The sequence below is a fragment of the Bufo gargarizans genome, chromosome 2 (assembly GCF_014858855.1).
Source record: "Bufo gargarizans isolate SCDJY-AF-19 chromosome 2, ASM1485885v1, whole genome shotgun sequence".
NCBI classification, from domain to species: Eukaryota; Metazoa; Chordata; class Amphibia; order Anura; family Bufonidae; genus Bufo; species Bufo gargarizans.
The window spans coordinates 726,959,002-726,979,393 of record NC_058081.1 but is presented as its reverse complement, the minus strand read 5'-3'; the positions used below and the strand labels follow the sequence as shown (position 1 = coordinate 726,979,393).

The following is a 20,392-nucleotide window of genomic DNA, read 5'->3' as shown; positions in this document are numbered from 1 at the left end:
TCTCCTTCGTCACAACAAACTAGTGGAGGAGGAGGAGGAGCTATCAGGGTGGAGCTTCCGCTTCCTATCTTCACACAGTAACATCGCTCCTGGTGGGCAGGGCTAGACTTTCCCGCTCTAACTGTGGGTGTTCCTGGATTTTCCCGCTCTGTATGGGCATGAAGAAGCTGTGCCATCAAAGGCAAAGGTAGCTGATTAACTCTTCGGATGCCGGTGCGCATGGTTTTGCGCTTGCCGCTCCGCAATGAACACATTAAAGTCATTTTTAAAGGCAGTTCTGTAAATCCAATAGGCTAGACAGTTGGTAGGCACACAGATTTATCGCGTCCGTATCCTGTTTGTGATGCCACTTTATGCAGCAGGCTGGCGGGGGTGGTAACTACTTGGGATCCCTTTGAGATGGTACAAAAGTTGTTGTCGTGATGCCAGTTGCATTGCAGCAACAGGGGATAAATCCCCTTTTTAGTGATGTTATATTGGGTACCCTGGGTAGGAATGCCAGAGTGGTGTAGGGGGCCTAATGTCCCTTAGAGGTGTAGCACTTGTCACGGTGCTCCTACCTGGTTATCCTGGAAACCCCAAGCGTGCCCGTCTGCTGCAGTGAAAGGGCGTAGTTGAATGGTGGAATGAAGGAATAAATTGGAGTCCAGACTTGGTGTAACAGTGAACAACAGCTTTACTTGAATAAACTTTCATCAGAGAAACAATCTTCCAACTTTATCTTGGTCATCAGCAGGTTTTGGCATGAACTTCTGGCAGGCAAACACATTAGGTTCTGCTACATCTGTACTCTCTTAGGCTCTGCTGTATTGGCAGGATTAAATAGGAACTTTTCCTTTCTTCTGCTGTATGCTGAAACCTAACTCTGTAGTCTGACTCTGTCTTCATCCAGGGAAACTTTACTCCTGGCTCCTGAGGCTGGAAGCTTAAACCTCCAGGTCCAACAGAGCTGCTGCACACCCTCCCTTTGTAGGGGGTAGACTAGACTGACTTTCACTGACTAAACTCCTCACTCTTTAGAGAGGGCTAGAATGGAAAGAAAGGTTCCATCCTAGGCAAACTAGCACTGCCATAGTTGCCGCCATCTGCTGGTGAACCAGGCACATTACATTATAACAGAACATTTACATGGAAAAGAATATGCACATTTTGCAGGATCAGATAATAAGCGCATAGATGACATTAGTCAACCATAGGGAATAGTAGAGAGGCGTAAAAGGTGGTAATGCCACTCTGGGGCGTTACATATGCAGGCACAGATGCGGACCCATTCACTTGAGTGCTTCCGTGGGGTTTCTATCCGTGCCCCCGCAAAAAAATAGAACATGTTCTATTTTTTTGCTGAGTGAATGGATCATGGACCCATTCAAGTTGAGGGGGTCTGGATCCATCTGCGGAATCCGCACGGATATAGTAATTTGTGGTCCCCAATGCAACGAATGGCTGATGATATTCTTTGCGACAAAATAAAATTCTGTTTCACAAGATTAACAGGATTGTATTTTGTTACACAGAATTTAGTGACATAGAATTACAGAATTCAATTTGTCGCACAGAATCTCATTTTGAATGAGAATTCTACAAAATGAATTTTGTCACAAAATGCACTGTGAACAAATGGTGCTCCAGTGTGAACCAGTAACTTTCCATCAATTGTGGAAATACAGTTCCCAGCATGCTTATAGTTATAGTTTAGCATCAGCTGGAGAACCACATATAGGACCAATGGGGCGTCCAGCGTTCACCTTTGTCACAAGCGGTTGCAAGGCTCCGTGTCCAGGGATCTGTTTGATTTAGTGGGACCTGCTGATATTGTGCTGCACTGCAGATGTTCCTGTCCCAAAAAGAATTGAAAAACAAATACATTTTTTAAATTTGGCTTATAAATTCCTGAAAGTTTACTACTGATGAACAGAATTTTTTTTATTTACTATTTAACTGTTTTCGATAATCTTCAAAGGGTCGTTCAACCCCCAAACCAAAAGTATTTACTGCCAGGAATGTTTCTAAAGTAAATTAAAAAAAGCCGCTCCCCTCATGAAATTGGCTGAGCTCGGACGCACAGAGTGTCCTGTCCCTGCTGCTTCTAGTCCCCTGTGGACGCAGCGACTGCAGAGGCTGACATGGTGTTTGGAGACACGTCTAGTGATTGTCTGCAGCCGAGCACGTGACCACAGATGGGACATCACACTTACGATCTGCCTGGGATCAGAAGCAGCGGGTGCAGGACCTTTGGCGTTGGAACAGAGCTGCTTCTTTCTTTATTTTACACAATTATTTTTGGTTTAGGGGTCAGGCAGCCCCTTTAGATCTGCAGACATTTTCAGGGCCTTGTGCTCGGACCTTATTATTGCTATGGCTGCTATAGAAGGCTTTTGGCCCATGATGTTTTTCCCATTCCTTCTGATTTTAGAGGGAGGCACACAAATATATTTTTCTCACCGATCCCAGCATGTTCCATCAGATACCGTATCATGGCATTGCTTCTTGGAGAGAATATGTACTAACATGGTGCAATATGACACCGTACAGCAGTGCACTGGGTGCTTGCAGCTCCGTAATAATTACTTCATGTGCCCCCTGCAGTTTCTGTGCACCTGGCTCTACTGTGTGCACGAGGCCTAAGATATACAGGAGTCAAACAGTATTCTTTACATAAAATAAGAGGGTATCGGCCCTGAATGTACAGTATTTCAGATGGTGGGTACATAGAAGATGAAGTTTGGCATGAGGTTTCATATTTGAGTCTGACATTTCAGGACAAGGATTGACATAATTTTTTTTAGGCGACCAATTAAAATGCTTCCTCAGGAGCTCCTAATGCCTTTGATAGCACCCTTGCTGAATCTTCCGCCATATTTGCTAGGAGGCTGCTGAGTATCCAGTAAGTCGTACCAAAGGCAACTCCTCCACTCGCCAACATGCTTATCTGCGGAACGAATTGATTTACACAAACTGCGACTGTTCGACCCATGTCCGTCAGTCCTTGGCTCCTTATGTGATGGAAAACCAGTTCCTGAGTTATGTCCTGAGACGCAGTGGAGGTTCTGATCACAGATCTCAAATCCTCAAGATCTTTTCCAAAGGTGTCTGCTAATATTATAAGGGATCTCGTATCTAGTCCAAAAGCTGTTTTGTATTCTTCCAATACGTTGACCATGAGTGTGAGGTCACCACTGGGAGATAAATATGGAACAGATGACGATGTGCTGTTTTCTCCTGACCATTGTGACTTTGCAACGTTCATGGCAGAGACGATGGCCCACTTCCATATCTGCATTACAAAGGTCTTTCTTTTTTCCTCTAGAGCCTGGTGGAAAAAATTGGGCTGAGACAAAAGGAATATGTGTCTCTTGTGACTCGGAAGTTCATCCTCTAGTGTCTTCTGGATGAGGTAAAAGTCATATTTTTCTGGTTCTAGACAGGAGAGTAGAAACACATGAGGGTTTTCGATGCCTCCAGCCCGAAGACCATTAATGCAGTCCTCTCGGATTTCCTTCAGTATATCCTCATCCTTGTAGCAGTTTCTTTTTCCTCGTCTGTACCCTTTCAAGACTGAGTCTATTTTAGATCTCAGAAAGTAGAACTTCTTCCCCATGGACTTTATGGCTTGAGCCAAAAGGATGTGACATTCTTTGAAACGTTCCGTTGTGATGATGAAAAAAAAGTCGTATTGATTGAAGTTAACTAACTTCAGATAATCCATCGGCTTAAATCCTGGAGTTCCAATCCCGGGGAGGTCCCAATACCTCACGTTTCTGTGATGTGGGTGTAAATAAGGCGATGGGACCATGGTTGTCTCGACCACTCCTGTCTTGGCAGAACCTTTTTCCTCATCGCTCACACCACGCATAACGTTAATAAAAGTTGATTTTCCCGATCCTGATTCCCCAGTTACAGCAATGTTTAACGGGACTTGATCAATGTCATCGAGACATCTTTTCACACCTTCCACGGCTTCTGCAAAATCTTGATTTTCAAAAAAGTTCTTCATCTCCTGCAATTCATTTTCTGAAACAAAATTTTTGGAATCCATATTCTTATCCTTCTGCAATCTGAAGTTCTGCGGGAAGAAAGAGGAACAGGACATTAGAAGAAAAGAGGAACTGGTGACCTTCTGAACTAAGAAGAGGAATCTGGCAGAGAGATGAAATTAGTCTCCATTGTTTTCTATCTGGAGAATGTTGTTATGTAACTTCCTTCTCAGTTGTTATTAAAGGGGTTTTCTCATTAAGACAACCATTTCTCTAAAAATAGTCTGGCCATACATTTCCTTTGAAGGGGAAGCATAGTATTACATTTAAATAAGTAACCGAGGAAGGTCAGACAGAGCAGGAAAAGCTCATAAGCCGGTCATACACATGAGATAAATCGGCCAAAATGGCTGATTTTGGTCATCCATTGATTGAAAATTTAGCAGAAATTATTGTTCGCAATGGCGGATGGCAGAGTTTTCCCAGACAACAATGTGATAGGCTAGGTTAGATAATATCAGCGGACCACTATCATTGTCTCGTGTGTATGGCCGCCTTATGCTGGCTGTACTCCACTCATTTGACTAGTGCCACCTTGTGGAAATGGCTCCCTATGAGTTGAAGTCTGACTTTTTGAAAAGACTTGTAACATAACAAGGGAAAATAGTCAAGCCAGAAATCCATCCGTAGACCGTGGTTTCGGTATGCTATTGGGGTGTGCTAAACAACATGTGTTTTACTACCCAGACGATAGATGTAGCATTTGAAATCTCAGTGAAAACACCTGAAATACTGGACCAAACTCCATGTCAGGGGGCATCTCCATGTGGGTAATTTTTTTTGTCTACGTTTAGGAAAATAGTATACGTGTGTCTTACAATACACAGGGTAGCATACGATAATATATGTAAATGATAACGTGACATACTAGGCATAAATCTGTGTTGGTGCATCTCCACACAGTTTAAATGTAATTGTTTTTGGTTGAAGTTTGGGAAAACAGCATACACGTGTCTTACAATATGCAGGGTAGTGGACCTTTTACATCTCTGAGTGATAACGTAAAAACGAGGCCAAAATCAGTGTTTTTTCATCTCCAGGCATTTCAAGTGTTGGGAAATAATGGCACAGTAGGTTGTCAAATTATGTTTTACACTAGAGGCATTTTTTTTCTGAATCTGCATATTTTAATGCCCAAAAGACATTAGGCCCAAATCTGTTAGTGGCACCAATACAGCATTTTTTGTAAAGTCAACTGTTGGTAGTAGTGTCTTCAGTGCGTTTGTGGAAAGAGAAGGACATCGTATTATGCCTCATTTCTTTAAGTTCCGAAAGACAGATTTGCATACAGTTCCATACTTTGTGTACATTTAGGCCCCAAAATTTCTGGGAAGGGTTGCAAACGAAAGACCCAGAGCCAAAATGTGGGTGGTAGCAGCATTAACTATAGGGCAAGAAGTAGTAGTAGTAGTAATAGTAAAAGTACTAATAAATAGTAGTAGTAATAGTAGTAGTAGGCTGCAGATGTCCCACCTGGCTTTGGAAAGGCACAACATTATCGTTGAGGAGAAGGAGGATGAGATTGTGGATAGGATGGCTCACTCCTCCTCTGAGTTGCAGCAGGATGATATGGAGGTGACTTCTGAGTTTACACAAGATATATAGACCCAATATTTGGTCCAGGGTATAATAATATTAGAAAAAAGAACCAACAGCCAAAGGTTATACACACCCTATTTTTGACCTATTAACATAAAATGTACATTTTATTCAATGCAACAAGAAATAAGAAAGAAATGTGACATGAATAATGTGATTTTGATTAAAAAAATGCAATCCCTCTCAGTTTATTACTGGAATTGGTGGTCACCAGAGATATAATTTGGATGGCATGTATAGTTCTGTCAGTGGTTAGTTAGAACTCTTATTCAGATCTATCCATTTTTACATACATGCAATTATAGTAAATGTCCACCCACAGTGGGCCTATCTCAAATGACAGTAGGGTCTTCAAAAATTACTATTTAATGTCTTTTACTTATATGGGTGTATAAGTATAGTCTAAAATCTTCTGACAGAGATGTAATTCTGGAGCTGGAGAAGTCTAAGCCAGAGCCTGTTAAGAATGGGTCTGGAGATGATGGTGCCGGCCGAGGCAAAGAAGATTGAAGATGGTTCTGCGAACCAGGTAAAGTGGCTGATATGGAGGCTGAATCTAAGAGACTCGTGGCAATGAGTAGCCAGGACCTGATCATGAAAGACATCCCCTCTGCTGTCAATGCCCTCCAGAAATCCAGCGGTCTGTTGGGGAAGAAATACGAGGAGATAGACGACCAGCATGCAGATGTCTACTACTGTGAGATGGCTCTCCTAGAGACTACACGAATGGGGAACAATAACCTGGGTGACCCTCTGGAGGGAATGCCAGAAGACGAAAAGTCTGATGAGGACCCCAGTGTCCCTAGTACCTCCAACCTTGATGAGAAAGAGTAAGAGGGGTTAAGAATGCAAGCATATGATGCCGTGTCCGAGAAGGATGAGAAGGCTAACAAAGTGAATGAAGACTCCAAAGGTGACTCAAAGGCTGAAGAAGCTAAGGCCAGTGAGTTGGAGTGGGAGAAATCCTCGGATGTTCCAGAGACCAAGGTTAGGGCGGAAGGAGCGACTGCCAAAGTGGGAAAAGTCACTGAAGATGCAGATGACTCTGAAGCTGTTCCCAAACCCGAAGAAACCCCTGCTGAGAATAATGGGAAAGTGGTCCAGATGCGTGGAAAAGGAGTCATAAGAAACCTACTCTGCTGAAGGAGCCCCGTAAGGCAAAAGAGAAAGGGTAGGGACACAACCATAACTGGGTCCAGTTCAGTCAAGAGTTGCTGCAGTCCAAGAAAGTACTTGCTCATGAGATGGGCAAGAAAATCCCAGAGGCCTTGTCAGCTCTGTAATAAACTCATGAGGGTGACAAACCAAGCGCTGTTGTCCTGGGTCTGGCAGAATAAGAGGAAGACTGTAGGCCAGGTCGATGCCCGTTCACGAGCACCTGGATTTGATGCTAATGTTCACCCCAACGGGTTTGAACAAAGAGGGGGGTATGTGAGATAGTGACAAATCTCACAGAGGTAAGAGGCAAGGAAGGGGTGGATAGTTCAGTCCACACCCCTATTCCACCACAGGTGAGACCAGCTGGAGGTGCTCGGGCTGGCATAAAGCACCTCCCAGGGTGAAATAAAGAGAGCGAGACTGTTTTGTGAAGCAGAGGCTCTGTGTGTGGTCTCAGTCAGGAGGACTGAGGGGCCACAAGGCTTTGAATAGCCTGAAGTTTGGGGGGACCTAGCGACACCTAGAGAACGAGGGTTGCACGGCCAGAGTCGGGAGGACTACTGGGCCACACTCCCCCAAAAGGTACTGGAATTGCCACAGCCTGGAGGCTGCTGTATTGATGTTGGCCGAGGAAAGCCGCATATGATGTCCATGTGTGAACTGAGCTCTAGGAGTGAGGTAGGGACGTATTTTGTTTAGGTAGCGCCTAGACGGGCAGGAGTTTATTTGTGTTTTAAGTGTTGGCGGTGCGGGAACCTCACCCCACCCAGTGATGTATAACTGGACTATCCTTTGTGAGAAGAGTGTCAAAATAAATGCACAGTTTGGACATGAAAATCCGTTGTCTGGTGAGATACGTATCTGTGAGTGTGACCCCCTGAAAAGAGTTGATCCCTTACAGTACATAAAGATAGTCTGCGCTTTTGGGGATTAGAAAAGCTGACTTTGAGCCGGGAAGGGGGGGGGGGGGGAATAGACAAAAGGCTACTTCAGGAATTGGCCTGGTGGATCTATTGATTCAACACCAAGAGTCCGATAGGCCTAAATGAAGGTTTCTTCTTCTCAGCATTTATTTAAGTAAATTATGGTCTCAAAAATTGGATTTTATATTACTTACCTAAAAAAGAGTCCCTAAGATAAAAGAAAGCTCGTTTCCAGTCTGTAAATGCAACAAAATTCTTTAAATATATTTAAAAAAGCAACTAGCAACATAAGAAGTAGTATGATCATTTTAAGCCACTCTCTTTAGATCTGCCTTATAATATCTGGGGCTATCGACCATTCTAGGGACCCCCTTAAAACAGCAGCCATAATTGATATCATAAAAAACAAAACAAAATAAAAGTAATAATATGTAAAAACTAAATAAAACATAAAAAAGTTGGTCCTTGTAAACAATATAATTAAATACAATTAGAATACGGAGGAATCTAACCATATAAATAATCTCTTCTGAGGAAGTTGGATTCTTCCTCTATACTCTTTCCTATAAAAATTGCAGATCTAAACATCTACAGAGCGAGAGGCCCCAGTGAACTCCTAGGGGGACTCTGTAAAGATATCCACTGGAAATTAATCGCCATGCTTGTTCCTTCTGGTTGAAAAGTATCTACAGTAAATCCCAATTTGCTGTTTTTGATCGCCAACCTGATAGGATATTTTGTTGCAAGATGTGTTCTGCTGATTGGTGAGTATCTCTGACAGTGTAGCAAACCTTGTTTCGGCTTTGGATACAATGTAACAGGGCACGTCTATTGAGCATATAAGACTTCCGATCTAGACACTCGGTTTGCTAAGCTCCTTACCCCTGATGACGCCGGTTTCACAGCAAAACACATTGGGGGAGCTTTTTCACAATCCCTGTGTTGTTAGTGATAAGATAGGCGGTATCACACCGCAGGCGCACCACCAATATACAGTCGGGGGAAGGGGATAAGCTGACAAGTGGACACACTTGGGCAGCCAAATTTGAAATGGCAATGTACTGTGACAAGGGTTCCCAGTCTGAACTGACAAGCTAGCTGAAATTACTAGCTATCGTCAAATTAATATAGAGCGTAGACATCCATGATAGCACCGAGAGTGGGCTAATAACTGTGACAGCGGTTCACAGAACCATCGTGACTAAGTAGCTGACTAGTAGAGGACTCCCCTGCATAACGGAAACGGAACTGTCACGGCCTTTGGTTTGTGTTGTGACACTTTTGCCACACTTGCAGTTGCCCGTGGCAACGTGTTTGTGTGAGAGCATGCGGTGGCAGTGTCTCGGCCTTCTGGGTGATTGCCGTGACATGGTTGCCACGCATGCTGTTGCGGCTGGTAACCTGTGGTTTGGTATGCTTGTGTCTGCACTTCCCCTTTAAGTGGCTTCCTTCCTCTGTCTGGTGTTCTTCTTAGTCTAGCTTTGCGCGAGTATCTCCCAACTGGCAGTTTTTCTCCACGTTGCAGGAAAACAAAAGCATTGCCTTGTGCAAGCTCTGCAAGAACAAAATAAGCCATGGGCAGGCAAACCCAAATGTAGGCACCACAGATCTATTGAACCACATGAGGCGGCATCACCCCATCCCGTGAGCAAGCCAAAGTGGCAGCCAGCAACAGAAGTTTCCTCCTTCTCCTTGCCCCCCCTTGTGGTACCCAGGCCACATCCACAGGCAGTGCGGTGTCTTTCACATCGTCATCATCCCTTTCTGCTTCTCCCTCTCAGACTCCTCTGCTCCAACATCAGTTATCAATAACGGACGTCGTGTCCAGGAAACAAGTCTACACGCCCAGCAATTCGCTGGTGTGCAAGCTTAATTCCCACCTGGCCAAGTTGCTGGCGGTGCAGTTACTGCCTGGCTCCCACACCAGGCACTTATCCTCCTCCTCCATGGACCCTGCCCCATCCACAACACCAGCAGGGCACAGGGTCACTACCCCTGTTTCCTATCACATGTGTCAGGTCAAGCATTGCCACTCCATGTTGGAGCTGATCAGCCTGGGTGAGAGTAACGACTCAGGTAAAGTACATCAAGCAGCAATTATCCTGCAAAGTGGTCAGCGACAATGGGTGCAACATCCTGGCCGCCCTGAACCTGGAGGAAATAATACAAGCTCTCTGCATGGCGTACGTTATCAACCTAGTGGTGCAGTCCTTTCTAAATAAGTACATTGGCTTACACAAGGTGCTGACAATGTCCAGGAGACTGTCCAATCACTTCAGCCAATCTTATGTGGTGAGGAACATTCTCCTGCACTTGCAGTGACAGAGCGGCCTATCACTTACAATGCAATGTTCCAACCTGCTGGAATTCAGCATTGCACATGCTTGAGCATCTGGAGGAGCAGCAGAAAGCCATGAATGATTTTATCATGCACCAGACAGCCTCCGCAGCAGGGAGCATCTGTTGTTTCAAGATCAGTCAGTGGCAGCTCGTCCAAGACTCCTGCTGGTGTGATGCTAATGTAACGATAAAGCCAAACTGACTGCCAGCAAACGCAGTACCAGACACACTTTGCGCAAGCCGTCACACTCTGAACACCCTTGAGGGCCGGGGTACTCTTCACCCACCTCGAGCAGGAAGAAGGACTTCGGCAGAGCCCTTCCCAGGAGTCACAAAGTAGGGCGGCTGGTGGCTGGGCACACCAGCCGCAGTTGGGAAAAACCCCAAAGTAAATACCGTGACACTATACAATGGTCAATGGGGAAACACAAGATTGGTCAGTAAACGTAAGCCAGGGCACAAGAACCAGAAGGCAACCAAAGCCAGAGTCAATAACCAGAGAAACCACTCAGCAGATAGCTTCAGATCCAGAACCAGGAAGTAACTAAATAATCAGCAGTGAGTGGGGGAAAAGACCAGGTTTAAATGTCCCTCCACATATCACCTGACACCACTGAGGTCACTCCCAATCTCTACCCTCAGACCAGGGAAGCACAGGTGAGGGCTGAGAGCGTGCAGAGGAAGGAACCTCCCACCACATGTCCAAGTCAGGAGACATGACAATAGAGGTTCTCTGGCAACAGCTGATGCTAGGGGTTCCGACGTCCCAGAACTCCTGACCAGCGTCAGTGCTGGGATTGATGGAGTCCCATCTTCCAGCAGTACCAAGATCCGGCATGGATCTCACAGAGTGACACGTGCGTGTAAAGCACAAATCTGTTCTAGCTTAGCCCTCCGGGGGCGACACCCTGCCCCTCGTGGCCAGCAAAGGATGTCCCACCAGAGACCACCTGGGAGAATGAGAGACACGTCTTTGCTTGATGACATGCTTCCGGTGGAGGTGGAGGAGCAGAATGGTGAACTGTATGCTTACTTGCTTACGCAGAGACAGGCGTATCATTGACATGAAGCAGTCTGATGATTACTGGGTAGCCATGCTTTTAGACCCTCGCTACCAAGGCAACATGGCGGAATGTTTTCCTCTTGCAGAAAGGAAGGCCAAATTACGTTATTAACAGGAAATACTATGTATGCAATTTACTGTAGCAGACGCCGGCCTCCAGCGAGTCTGAAAGGGAGACTCTTCTCCACCCCCCATAGAGTCATCCCTTTCCCGCCACCATAAGCAGCAGAAGCTGCGGCAGCAGCAATCAGTTCAGTCTTCTCAACCTGAAGGAGAGTTTTTTTTCACATCCCGAGCCAGCCTGAGGCCAGTCAGCAAGCCGAGAGCTCCCACCTCAACGCCCAGGTTCAGGCCTACAGTTTCTGGCGCATACACAGTTCCCTGACCACATGAATTCCTGGGCAAGCAGACTGGAACAGTGGTCTGAACTGGCACAGCACACTCTTTTTCTTCTTTCTTGCCCAGCCTCCAGTGTCATCTGGGAGAGGGTTTTCAGCGTGATGACACCCAAACGGACCAAGTTGTCCTCCGCCAGTGTCCAGAAAATCACTTTTGTCAAGATCAACCAAGCCTGGAGGATTTTCACCTGAGGCTGAAGCCGATGAATAGATCTGGTCTTGCTTACAGTTCCCCATCTTGCATGTAGCTGTTTGCCTGCCTACTTTCACGTTTTGGAGGGCTGCTGCTGCTGCCTCCATTATGCCATTGCCACCTTCATGCTGCTGCTGCTGCCTCTATCATACCGCTGCCGCCATCATGCCACTGCTGCATAACTACCATCATGTTCTGTACAGTTCTGCTTGCATCATGCCACTGCCACCTTCATGCCACTGCTGCTGCCTGCCTTCCAACATATTCCATATGGCCGCTGCTGTCTGCCTGCCAACATATCCCATATGCCACCACCTCAGCTGCTGCTGCTTGCTGCTAATCCCCTACTGCCACCACTATTAACCCTATGCATCTGTCACTACTACGACTACCACTATTACTACTACTATTACTTCTGCTTCAATTGCGGCCACGTATCTCTAATACCCTACCCATTCCACATCCAGACTGCACTGCTGCTGATGCTACTACTCCCACATTCACTTTCCACATCCACACTGCACTGCTGCTGCGCCTAATTTAAAGGGAGGATTTTATAAGGCTCATTCTCAACCAGCCTTTTTTTCTTCTGACAATTAACACAGGAGGACAAGTGACTTCAGGACACTGAAGTAAAGAGCTGCCTCATTCTCCTGTCTCTATCCTAAATGCAGATGATAAAATCTTCAGCTGGATCTCGGGGGGAATGGAGTTCATGAGGAGACATGAAGTACAGATAGGAGTTGGGGATGTGGCTGATGAGCAGCTGCACTTGCATGCAGTCTCCATTACCACAGTCTGTCCTGTCTGTCCTCTGTACTTCATGTCTCCTCGGGAACTCCATTCCTACAGCGATTAAGCTGAAGATCTTATCAGCTGTATTCAGGATCATAATCCATGACAAGCAGAGTAGAGCGAAGGATGAGGCTGCTCTTTAGCTCAGTGTCCTGGAGTCACTTGTCCTGCTGTGTGATTAGGACAGATTTTGTGTGTACTAATAGGACGGGGGCCATTTTATTTCTCCTAATGATTTCCCCCTAGACAAAACAGGCCATTATAACTAATGAAAGGTATTTGGGAATATATTTATAATAAAGTAATATTAAAATATTTTCATTTTCTTAATTCCTGGAGAAACCCTTTAATGAGTCCAAGGAATCGCACTCAGCAAGCCAGAATCCTACCCTGTACTGACAAGTGTCCATCACTTCGACACAGCTGTCTACGGATGGATATTTGACTATTTTCCCTTGTGATATCCCAAGACTTGTTAAAAGGACTTTTACTTATAGGGAGCCTCTTCCACAAGGTGGCGCTAACAAGATGGATCTCTTTCCCTGGGAGATACCTCTTTACAAATTATTTTCCCGTGGAGCATTGCCTATAAGGCCTCTTTCACACGGGCGTAATGTTTTTTGCCCAGATAAGATGCGGGTGCGTTGTGGGAAAATGCGCGATTATTCCGAGTGAGTGCAAATCATTGTAATGCCTTTTTCACGCGCGTGAGAAAAATCTGCATGTTTGGTACCCAGACCCGAACCTGGACTTCTTCAGAGAAGTTCGGGTTTGAGTTATGTGTTGTGTAGATTGTATTATTTTCCCTTATAACATGGTTATAAGGGAAAATAATAGCATTCTTAATACAGAATACATAGTACAATAGTGCTGAAGGGGTTAAAAAAATAATAATAATAATTTAACTCACTTAATCCACTTGATCGGTCAGCCGACATCTCTTCTGTCTTCTTCTTTGCTGTGCACAGGAATAGGACCTTTGATTACGTCACTGTGCTCATGTCACGGACGGTGTACAGGAAACAAGGCAAAGCAACATGTATAAACGACTCGCTGGATCCAAAAACTAAGGAACCAAGGGAGACCCCTGCAGAAGACCTGGCACTTTCCCTGGCTGCTCAGCCTATGCAAAGATCCGAATGGTGGAGGTTTGCATATCCACGAACCTTGACTATAAAGCCCTGAGCACCCTACAATAGTGAGGGGACACGACCACCGGCTCCCTACACAAGATACGGAGGGAGTCAGGGTCACCTGGGATCCAGCAAACAGAAAATAACAGATAAAGGTACAACACTTAGCTTTGAAGCAAACAGGAGGACAGAGTCAGCGTGCACACACACTCCAGGAAGTAGTATAAGCCGCCCAGAAAAGCCTTCTGGGGAAGAATTTAAAGGGAAGCAATTAGTCCAACACATGACAGCTGAGAGAGGCTAACGAGAGGAGGAGCTGAATACCACAACACAGAAACTCAAGGAGGAGGTTCTGAAAGGCCTCTGTCAGAGCTTCTCAGCTGTCTGGTTGTGACAGTACCCCTCCCTCTACGAGTGGACTCCGGACACTCAGAACCCACCTTCTCAGGATGGGACCTATGGAAAGCCCTGATGAGACGAGAGGCTTTAATGTCCATCACTGGGACCCACATCCTCTCCTCAGGACCATACCCCTCCCACTGAACAAGGTACACCAGAATCTCCGAGCGATGAGATCCAGTGTGGCTCTTACCCCCGGGTGCCCAGCAAGGACCGTATCGTGGTGTTCTTTAAAAATCTTGTGTCTTAAAGCGAGAGGCACAAACAACCTCCCAGGAGGACAAAGATCAGGAGCCTCTGACTGGGCTGCCTGCACCTCTGCCTCCAATTCAGGAAAAAGAGCAGAGACCACCACACCTTCAGCCAAAATGGGACCCGGGTCTTCAAAATTCCCGCCTCCCGGAAAACAACGTGACAGGGCATCTGCCTTCACATTCTTAACTCCAGGGCGGAACGTGACAACAAAATTAAACCTAGAAAAGAACAACGACCATCTGGCCTGTCTCGGGTTCAGACGCTTGGCTGACTCCAAGTAGGCCAGATTTTTATGGTCAGTAAATACGGTAATAGGGTGTCTGGCTCCCTCTAGCCAATGGCGCCATTCCTCAAAAGCCAACTTGATGGCCAACAATTCTCTATCTCCCACATCGTAATTTCTCTCTGCGGAGGAGAGTTTTCTTGAGAAAAAGGCACACGGTCGCCAATTGGCAGGAGAGGAACCCTGAGATAAGACCGCCCCCACACCCACCTCAGAAGCATCAACCTCAACTATGAAGGGTAAAGAAACATCAGGTTGCACCAAGATGGGAGCGGAAGCAAAACTCTCCTTGATATCAGAAAAAGCCTTACGCGCCTCTACTGACCAAGAAGAAAAATCTACCCCCTTTCTGGTCATATCAGTGAGTGGTTTAACAATAGAAGAATAATTCAAAATGAACTTCCTGTAATAATTGGCAAAGCCCAAAAAACGCATCAGCGCCTTTTGATTCTCAGGAAGCTCCCACTCAAGCACAGCGCGGACCTTCTCGGGGTCCATGCAAAAACCAGAAGCGGAGAGAAGAAACCCCAGAAATTGAATTTCTGGAACCGCAAACACACATTTTTCCAGTTTCGCATATAATTTATTCTCCCGCAGGATGAGCAAGACCTGACGTAAATGTTCCTTATGAGTTTTGAAATCGGGAGAAAAAATCAAAATGTCATCCAAATACACCAATACAAATTTTCCCATCAAATGATAAAAAATGCTGTTCACGAAATGCTGAAAAACGGCTGGGGCATTCATCAAACCAAAAGGCATAACCAAATTTTCAAAATGGCCCTCAGGGGTATTGAAGGCCGTCTTCCATTCGTCCCCTTCTCTGACCCTGACCAGGTTGTATGCCCCTCTTAGATCTAATTTGGAAAAGACTTTAGCCCCAACAACCTGGTTAAACAGGTCCGGGATCAGAGGAAGCGGATAAGGGTCACGAATTGTGATATTGTTCAGCTCCCTGAAATCCAGACAAGGTCTTAAAGAACCATCTTTTTTCTTAACAAAGAAAAAACCAACGGCAACAGGTGACTTCGAGGGTCGTATGTGTCCCTTTCTCAGACTCTCAGAGATATAAGCACGCATAGCGATCCTCTCAGGTTGGGAAAGATTGTATAAACGAGATTTAGGCAGCTTGGCGTCTGGGATGAGATTAATAGGGCAATCGTACTCCCTGTGCGGGGGCAAATCCTGAACTCCACTCTCAGAGAAGACATCCGAAAATTCAGAGAGAAAAGATGGTACAGTCTTAGTAGCAACCTCAGAAACAGATGTCATGAGGCAATTCTCTCTGCAAAAGTCACTCCAACCATTTATTTGCCTCGCTTGCCAATCAATGGTGGGGTTATGCTTAGTGAGCCAGGGCAGCCCTAACACCAGAGGGGTGGGTAAACCGCTAAGGACGAAACATGACACATCCTCAACATGAGCATCACTCACAATTAAACGGATATTGTGAACTATGCCCTTTAATGATTTTTGAGAAAGTGGAGCGGAATCGATAGCAAAAACAGGAATATCCTTTCCCAAAGTGCATACCTGGAAACCATGAGTTATAGCAAATTGATTATCAATGAGATTGACCGCTGCTCCACTATCCACAAAAATCTCACAAAAAATGTTCTTGCTCTCTAGCGCCACCCTAGCCGGCAGGACAAAACGGGAACTACAAGCAAATGGAAAACCTTCAATTTCCGCCTCAACCCTGCCAATAGTAACAGACGGAACATTTTTAAAAGATTTTTTCCTGTTTGTTTCTTTATTACTCCCAGAAAACTGCCTGAATCTCCTAGAGGGACAAATATTTGCCAAATGATTTATATCTCCACAACAAAAACAAACCCTCCCATGCGAGCTGAATCTTCTATTGTCAGAAGCAATCAACCCCAGCTGCATGGGCTCCTGCTCAGAAGGGGCTGACAGCGACTGAGACCCCTGCGCACAGAATGGGACCGCTGCACTGTCCTGGGACTGAGTATGACAGGAAGGGGACATCTCTCCTCTCTCTCTAAGACGCCTGTCAATACGAACGGCCTGAGACATAGCAGAGTCCAAAGAAATAGGCCTCTCATGAAAGGCAAATGCATCTTTCAATCCCTCTGAAAGACCATGGCAAAATTGACTTCGGAGCGCAGCATCATTCCAACCAGTATCAACTGCCCATCTCCGAAATTCTGAGCAGTATATTTCTGCGGATTGTTTACCCTGGCATAATAGACGTAGTTTAGACTCAGCCAGAGCAATACTATCCGGATCATCATATATCTGACCCAGGGCTAAAAAGAATTCATCCACTGAACGGAGAGGCCGTGCCCCCTCCGACAGCGAAAAGGCCCAGGACTGAGCGTTACCTCTGAGCAGCGATATAATGATCCCCACCCTCCGTTCCTCATCACCAGAAGAATGGGGAAGAAGGCGAAAATGGAGTTTGCAAGCCTCTCTAAAACGCACAAAATTCTCACTACCCCCGGAGAACGTATCCGGGAGCGAGATCTTAGGCTCAGAACAAACTCCATGAACGCAAGCTGAACCGGTCACTTGAAGCTGAGAAAAAGTCTTACGGAGGTCAGCTACCTCCAATGAAAGACCCTGGAAGCGTTCAGCCAAAAGTGAAACCGGATCCATGCTTGAGACGGTTATGGCGGCTTATAATGTCACGGACGGTGTACAGGAAACAAGGCAAAGCAACATGTATAAACGACTCGCTGGATCCAAAAACTAGGGAACCAAGAGAGACCCCTGCAGAAGACCTGGCACTTTCCCTGGCTGCTCAGCCTATGCAAAGATCCGAATGGTGGAGGTTTGCATATCCACGAACCTTGACTATAAAGCCCTGAGCACCCTACAATAGTGAGGGGACACGACCACCGGCTCCCTACACAAGATACGGAGGGAGTCAGGGTCACCTGGGATCCAGCAAACAGAAAATAACAGATAAAGGTACAACACTTAGCTTTGAAGCAAACAGGAGGACAGAGTCAGCGTGCACACACAGTCCAGGAAGTAGTATAAGCCGCCCAGAAAAGCCTTCTGGGGAAGAATTTAAAGGGAAGCAATTAGTCCAACACATGACAGCTGAGAGAGGCTAACGAGAGGAGGAGCTGAATACCACAACACAGAAACTCAAGGAGGAGGTTCTGAAAGGCCTCTGTCAGAGCTTCTCAGCTGTCTGGTTGTGACACTCTGTCAGAGCTTCTCAGCTGTCTGGTTGTGACAGCTCATCACATGGTCCAATCACATGGTTCATCACCATGGTGAGGGACCATGTGATTGGATCATGTGATGTCACGTCACCACAGGTCCTTAGCCGGCAGCTCAACATTACAGAAGAAGACAGAGATCCGCAACTACGCGTTCATGTGGACTCGGTGACGGTAAGTTACGTTTTTTTTTATTTTTAACCCCTCCATCACTATTTTACTTTGCATTCTGTATTCAGAATGCTATTATTTTTCCTTATAACCATGTTATAAGGGAAAATAATACAGATCGGGTCCCCAGCCCGATCGTCACCTAGCAACCATGTGTGAAAATCGCACCGCATCCGCACTTGCTTGCGGATGCTTGCGATTTTCACACGGCCCCATTCACTTCTATGGGATATGGCGTTGCGTGAAAAACGCAGAATATAGAGCTTGCTGCGATTTTCACGCAACGCACAAGTGATGCGTGAAAATCACCGCTCATGTGCACAGCCCCATAGAAATATATGGGTCAGGATTCAGTGCGGGTGCAATGCGTTCAACTCACACATTGCACCCACGCGGAATACTCGCCCGTGTGAAAGAGGCCTAAGTCTCCATACGCAGCCGGTCTCTTTAAGGAAAGCCAGTACCCTGCCTAAGCCAAATTTGGCCATTGATCTACTGTGTATGGGCTCCTTCACTCAGCATTAAAGGGTTCTCCAGGAACCAGGATAGGTCATCAATATCAGATCGATGGGGGGTCCGACACCCGGCACTCCTGCTGATCAGCTGTATGAGGAGACGGCATGCACAGTGAACAGGAAGAGAGACAGGAGACGGCACGTGCACACTGTGCGCGCCGTCTCCTCATACAGCTAGCCGGGGGGGGGGGGGGGGGGGGTCGGGTGTCGGACCCCCGCCAATATGATATTGATGAGCTATCCAGGGCAAACACTGAAACACTTAGGTCTGCTTATGACCTGCGAACACCAAACCGTATGATATTTTAATCACATCCTCACAAAATTGTTTCATTTTCTACTTTTGAAACTTTGTATCAATAAGAAAAAAAATCGACATTTAGCCTTTACTAATAAATGCCGTTGATTTGCTAGGGACTGTAGCTGGTGCTGCCCCGTTCTTGGTCCCCCTGGAGATCCCGCCTGCCTGACCCACCCCAATCGGACTTTTCGCATATTTCAGACTAGATATGGACCAGAGGCTTCTGCGATCACTGCTCTGACTTTTGCAAAGCTTGAACTATAGCACTGTGCAAAAATAAATGTCTGAACTCTGAGTTTTTTATCATGCAGCTACAACTCCCAACATGCTCATCTGTAACGACATGTTCCAGCTAGGGAAAGTGAAAGTGCAGCCGAGCTGAGGTGTTATTACAGCTCGGCCGTGTTTTATAAGATCTGACCCCCTCTGCTGCTTCCCTTTGCATATCCTGTGTTCTTTGCCCTTTCCTCTTCTATAGGCAGGGGTCGTAGAGATACAGGGATCTCCTGGTACCTACCTGGCTCTCCGCTCTCTCTTCCTTCCTATACAAGTTGTGTATGTGACACCATAAGGCGGTCCATGTATGTGAGTGACAGGGACTGTGTGGAAGAGGAGGGGGAACTGGGAGGGAGTGGACATGGTATAGTACAGAAGCTGCTGGTAGAGGCGACAGAGGGCCAGAGCAAAGTCTATGAGACCCCCTCCCTCCCCAGCAATGTGTGCAGGATCTAGAGCTGTGTGATACAAACGGTTTCACATTTTTCAATAAGAGCTACAGTAACAAGCCGACCATGTTCTGAGGCTCCAGGATTGGACCTGGCGTGGTGCCATGAACAGCTGGGAGTCCTGTAGGAGACCACCCTGTACTATATGAATCACCAGGACGCCATCTACTAACCAATCCTGAATATCTCGCCTTCCAGGACCTGCAGATGCCTTAGAGAATATCCAGAGGAAATGCATTTGTTGTTTCATTCATCTGAAAGGGGTGGTTTTAGTAGCAAACTCATGGATTCTGCACACCGCATTCCAAAAATTCTAACTTAGGCCTCCTTCAATGCCGAGATCGCGCCAAGAAGTGACATGTCCCTTTTTAGGAACGGTGGGCGGACAGCCATCGATTGAAGCCGCGGTGGCTCTGTGCGTGCGGCTTAGCTCCATAAGCTGTGGCATCTAAAGGGAACAACCTTGGTAGAAACCACCGCGGAGTTTGACACAGTAAACGCAGTGACCGGGCCCTAAGGCAACATCTGGAGTTTTTTTACATGTTGTTTTTGGTGTGGATTCTGCAGCTAAAAAACAAATAGCAAATGCTTCCAAAGCATCTTGATTTCAATGTGAAACCACTTCCTAATTTACAAGGCACCATATCTTCCACTTTTAAAAACTGTGGTGTGAAATAAAGAAGTGACGTGATCATTCTTAGTGCGGATTCCAGGTTGAATCCACATCCAAACTTCCCACTGACATCGGCAGGATCACAAACCACATCAAAATAAAAATCACATTGAAAAAACTAGGAGAAATCCTGAAGCAGATTTTGCATCTGTTTTTTTTAAAGCTCACAAAAAACTCCATGTGAACATAGCCTCAGAGTTAGTCACAGCCAGGGCCGGTCTTAGCAAGTGGCACCAGGAC

General features: G+C 46.1%; 1 protein-coding gene across 1 annotated transcript; it reads right to left on the bottom strand.

Moving 5' to 3' along the window:
- Nucleotides 1-670: 670 nt before the first annotated feature.
- Nucleotides 671-19,323, bottom strand: LOC122927138 (interferon-inducible GTPase 5-like). The gene is made up of 2 exons (XM_044278729.1): nucleotides 19,272-19,323; nucleotides 671-4,063 (listed from the first exon to the last, which is right to left on the bottom strand). The coding sequence occupies exon 2, from the start codon at nucleotides 4,034-4,036 to the stop codon at nucleotides 2,795-2,797; it is 1,242 nt and encodes a 413-aa protein (XP_044134664.1). The 5' UTR covers nucleotides 4,037-4,063; nucleotides 19,272-19,323; the 3' UTR covers nucleotides 671-2,794.
- Nucleotides 19,324-20,392: the final 1,069 nt, after the last annotated feature.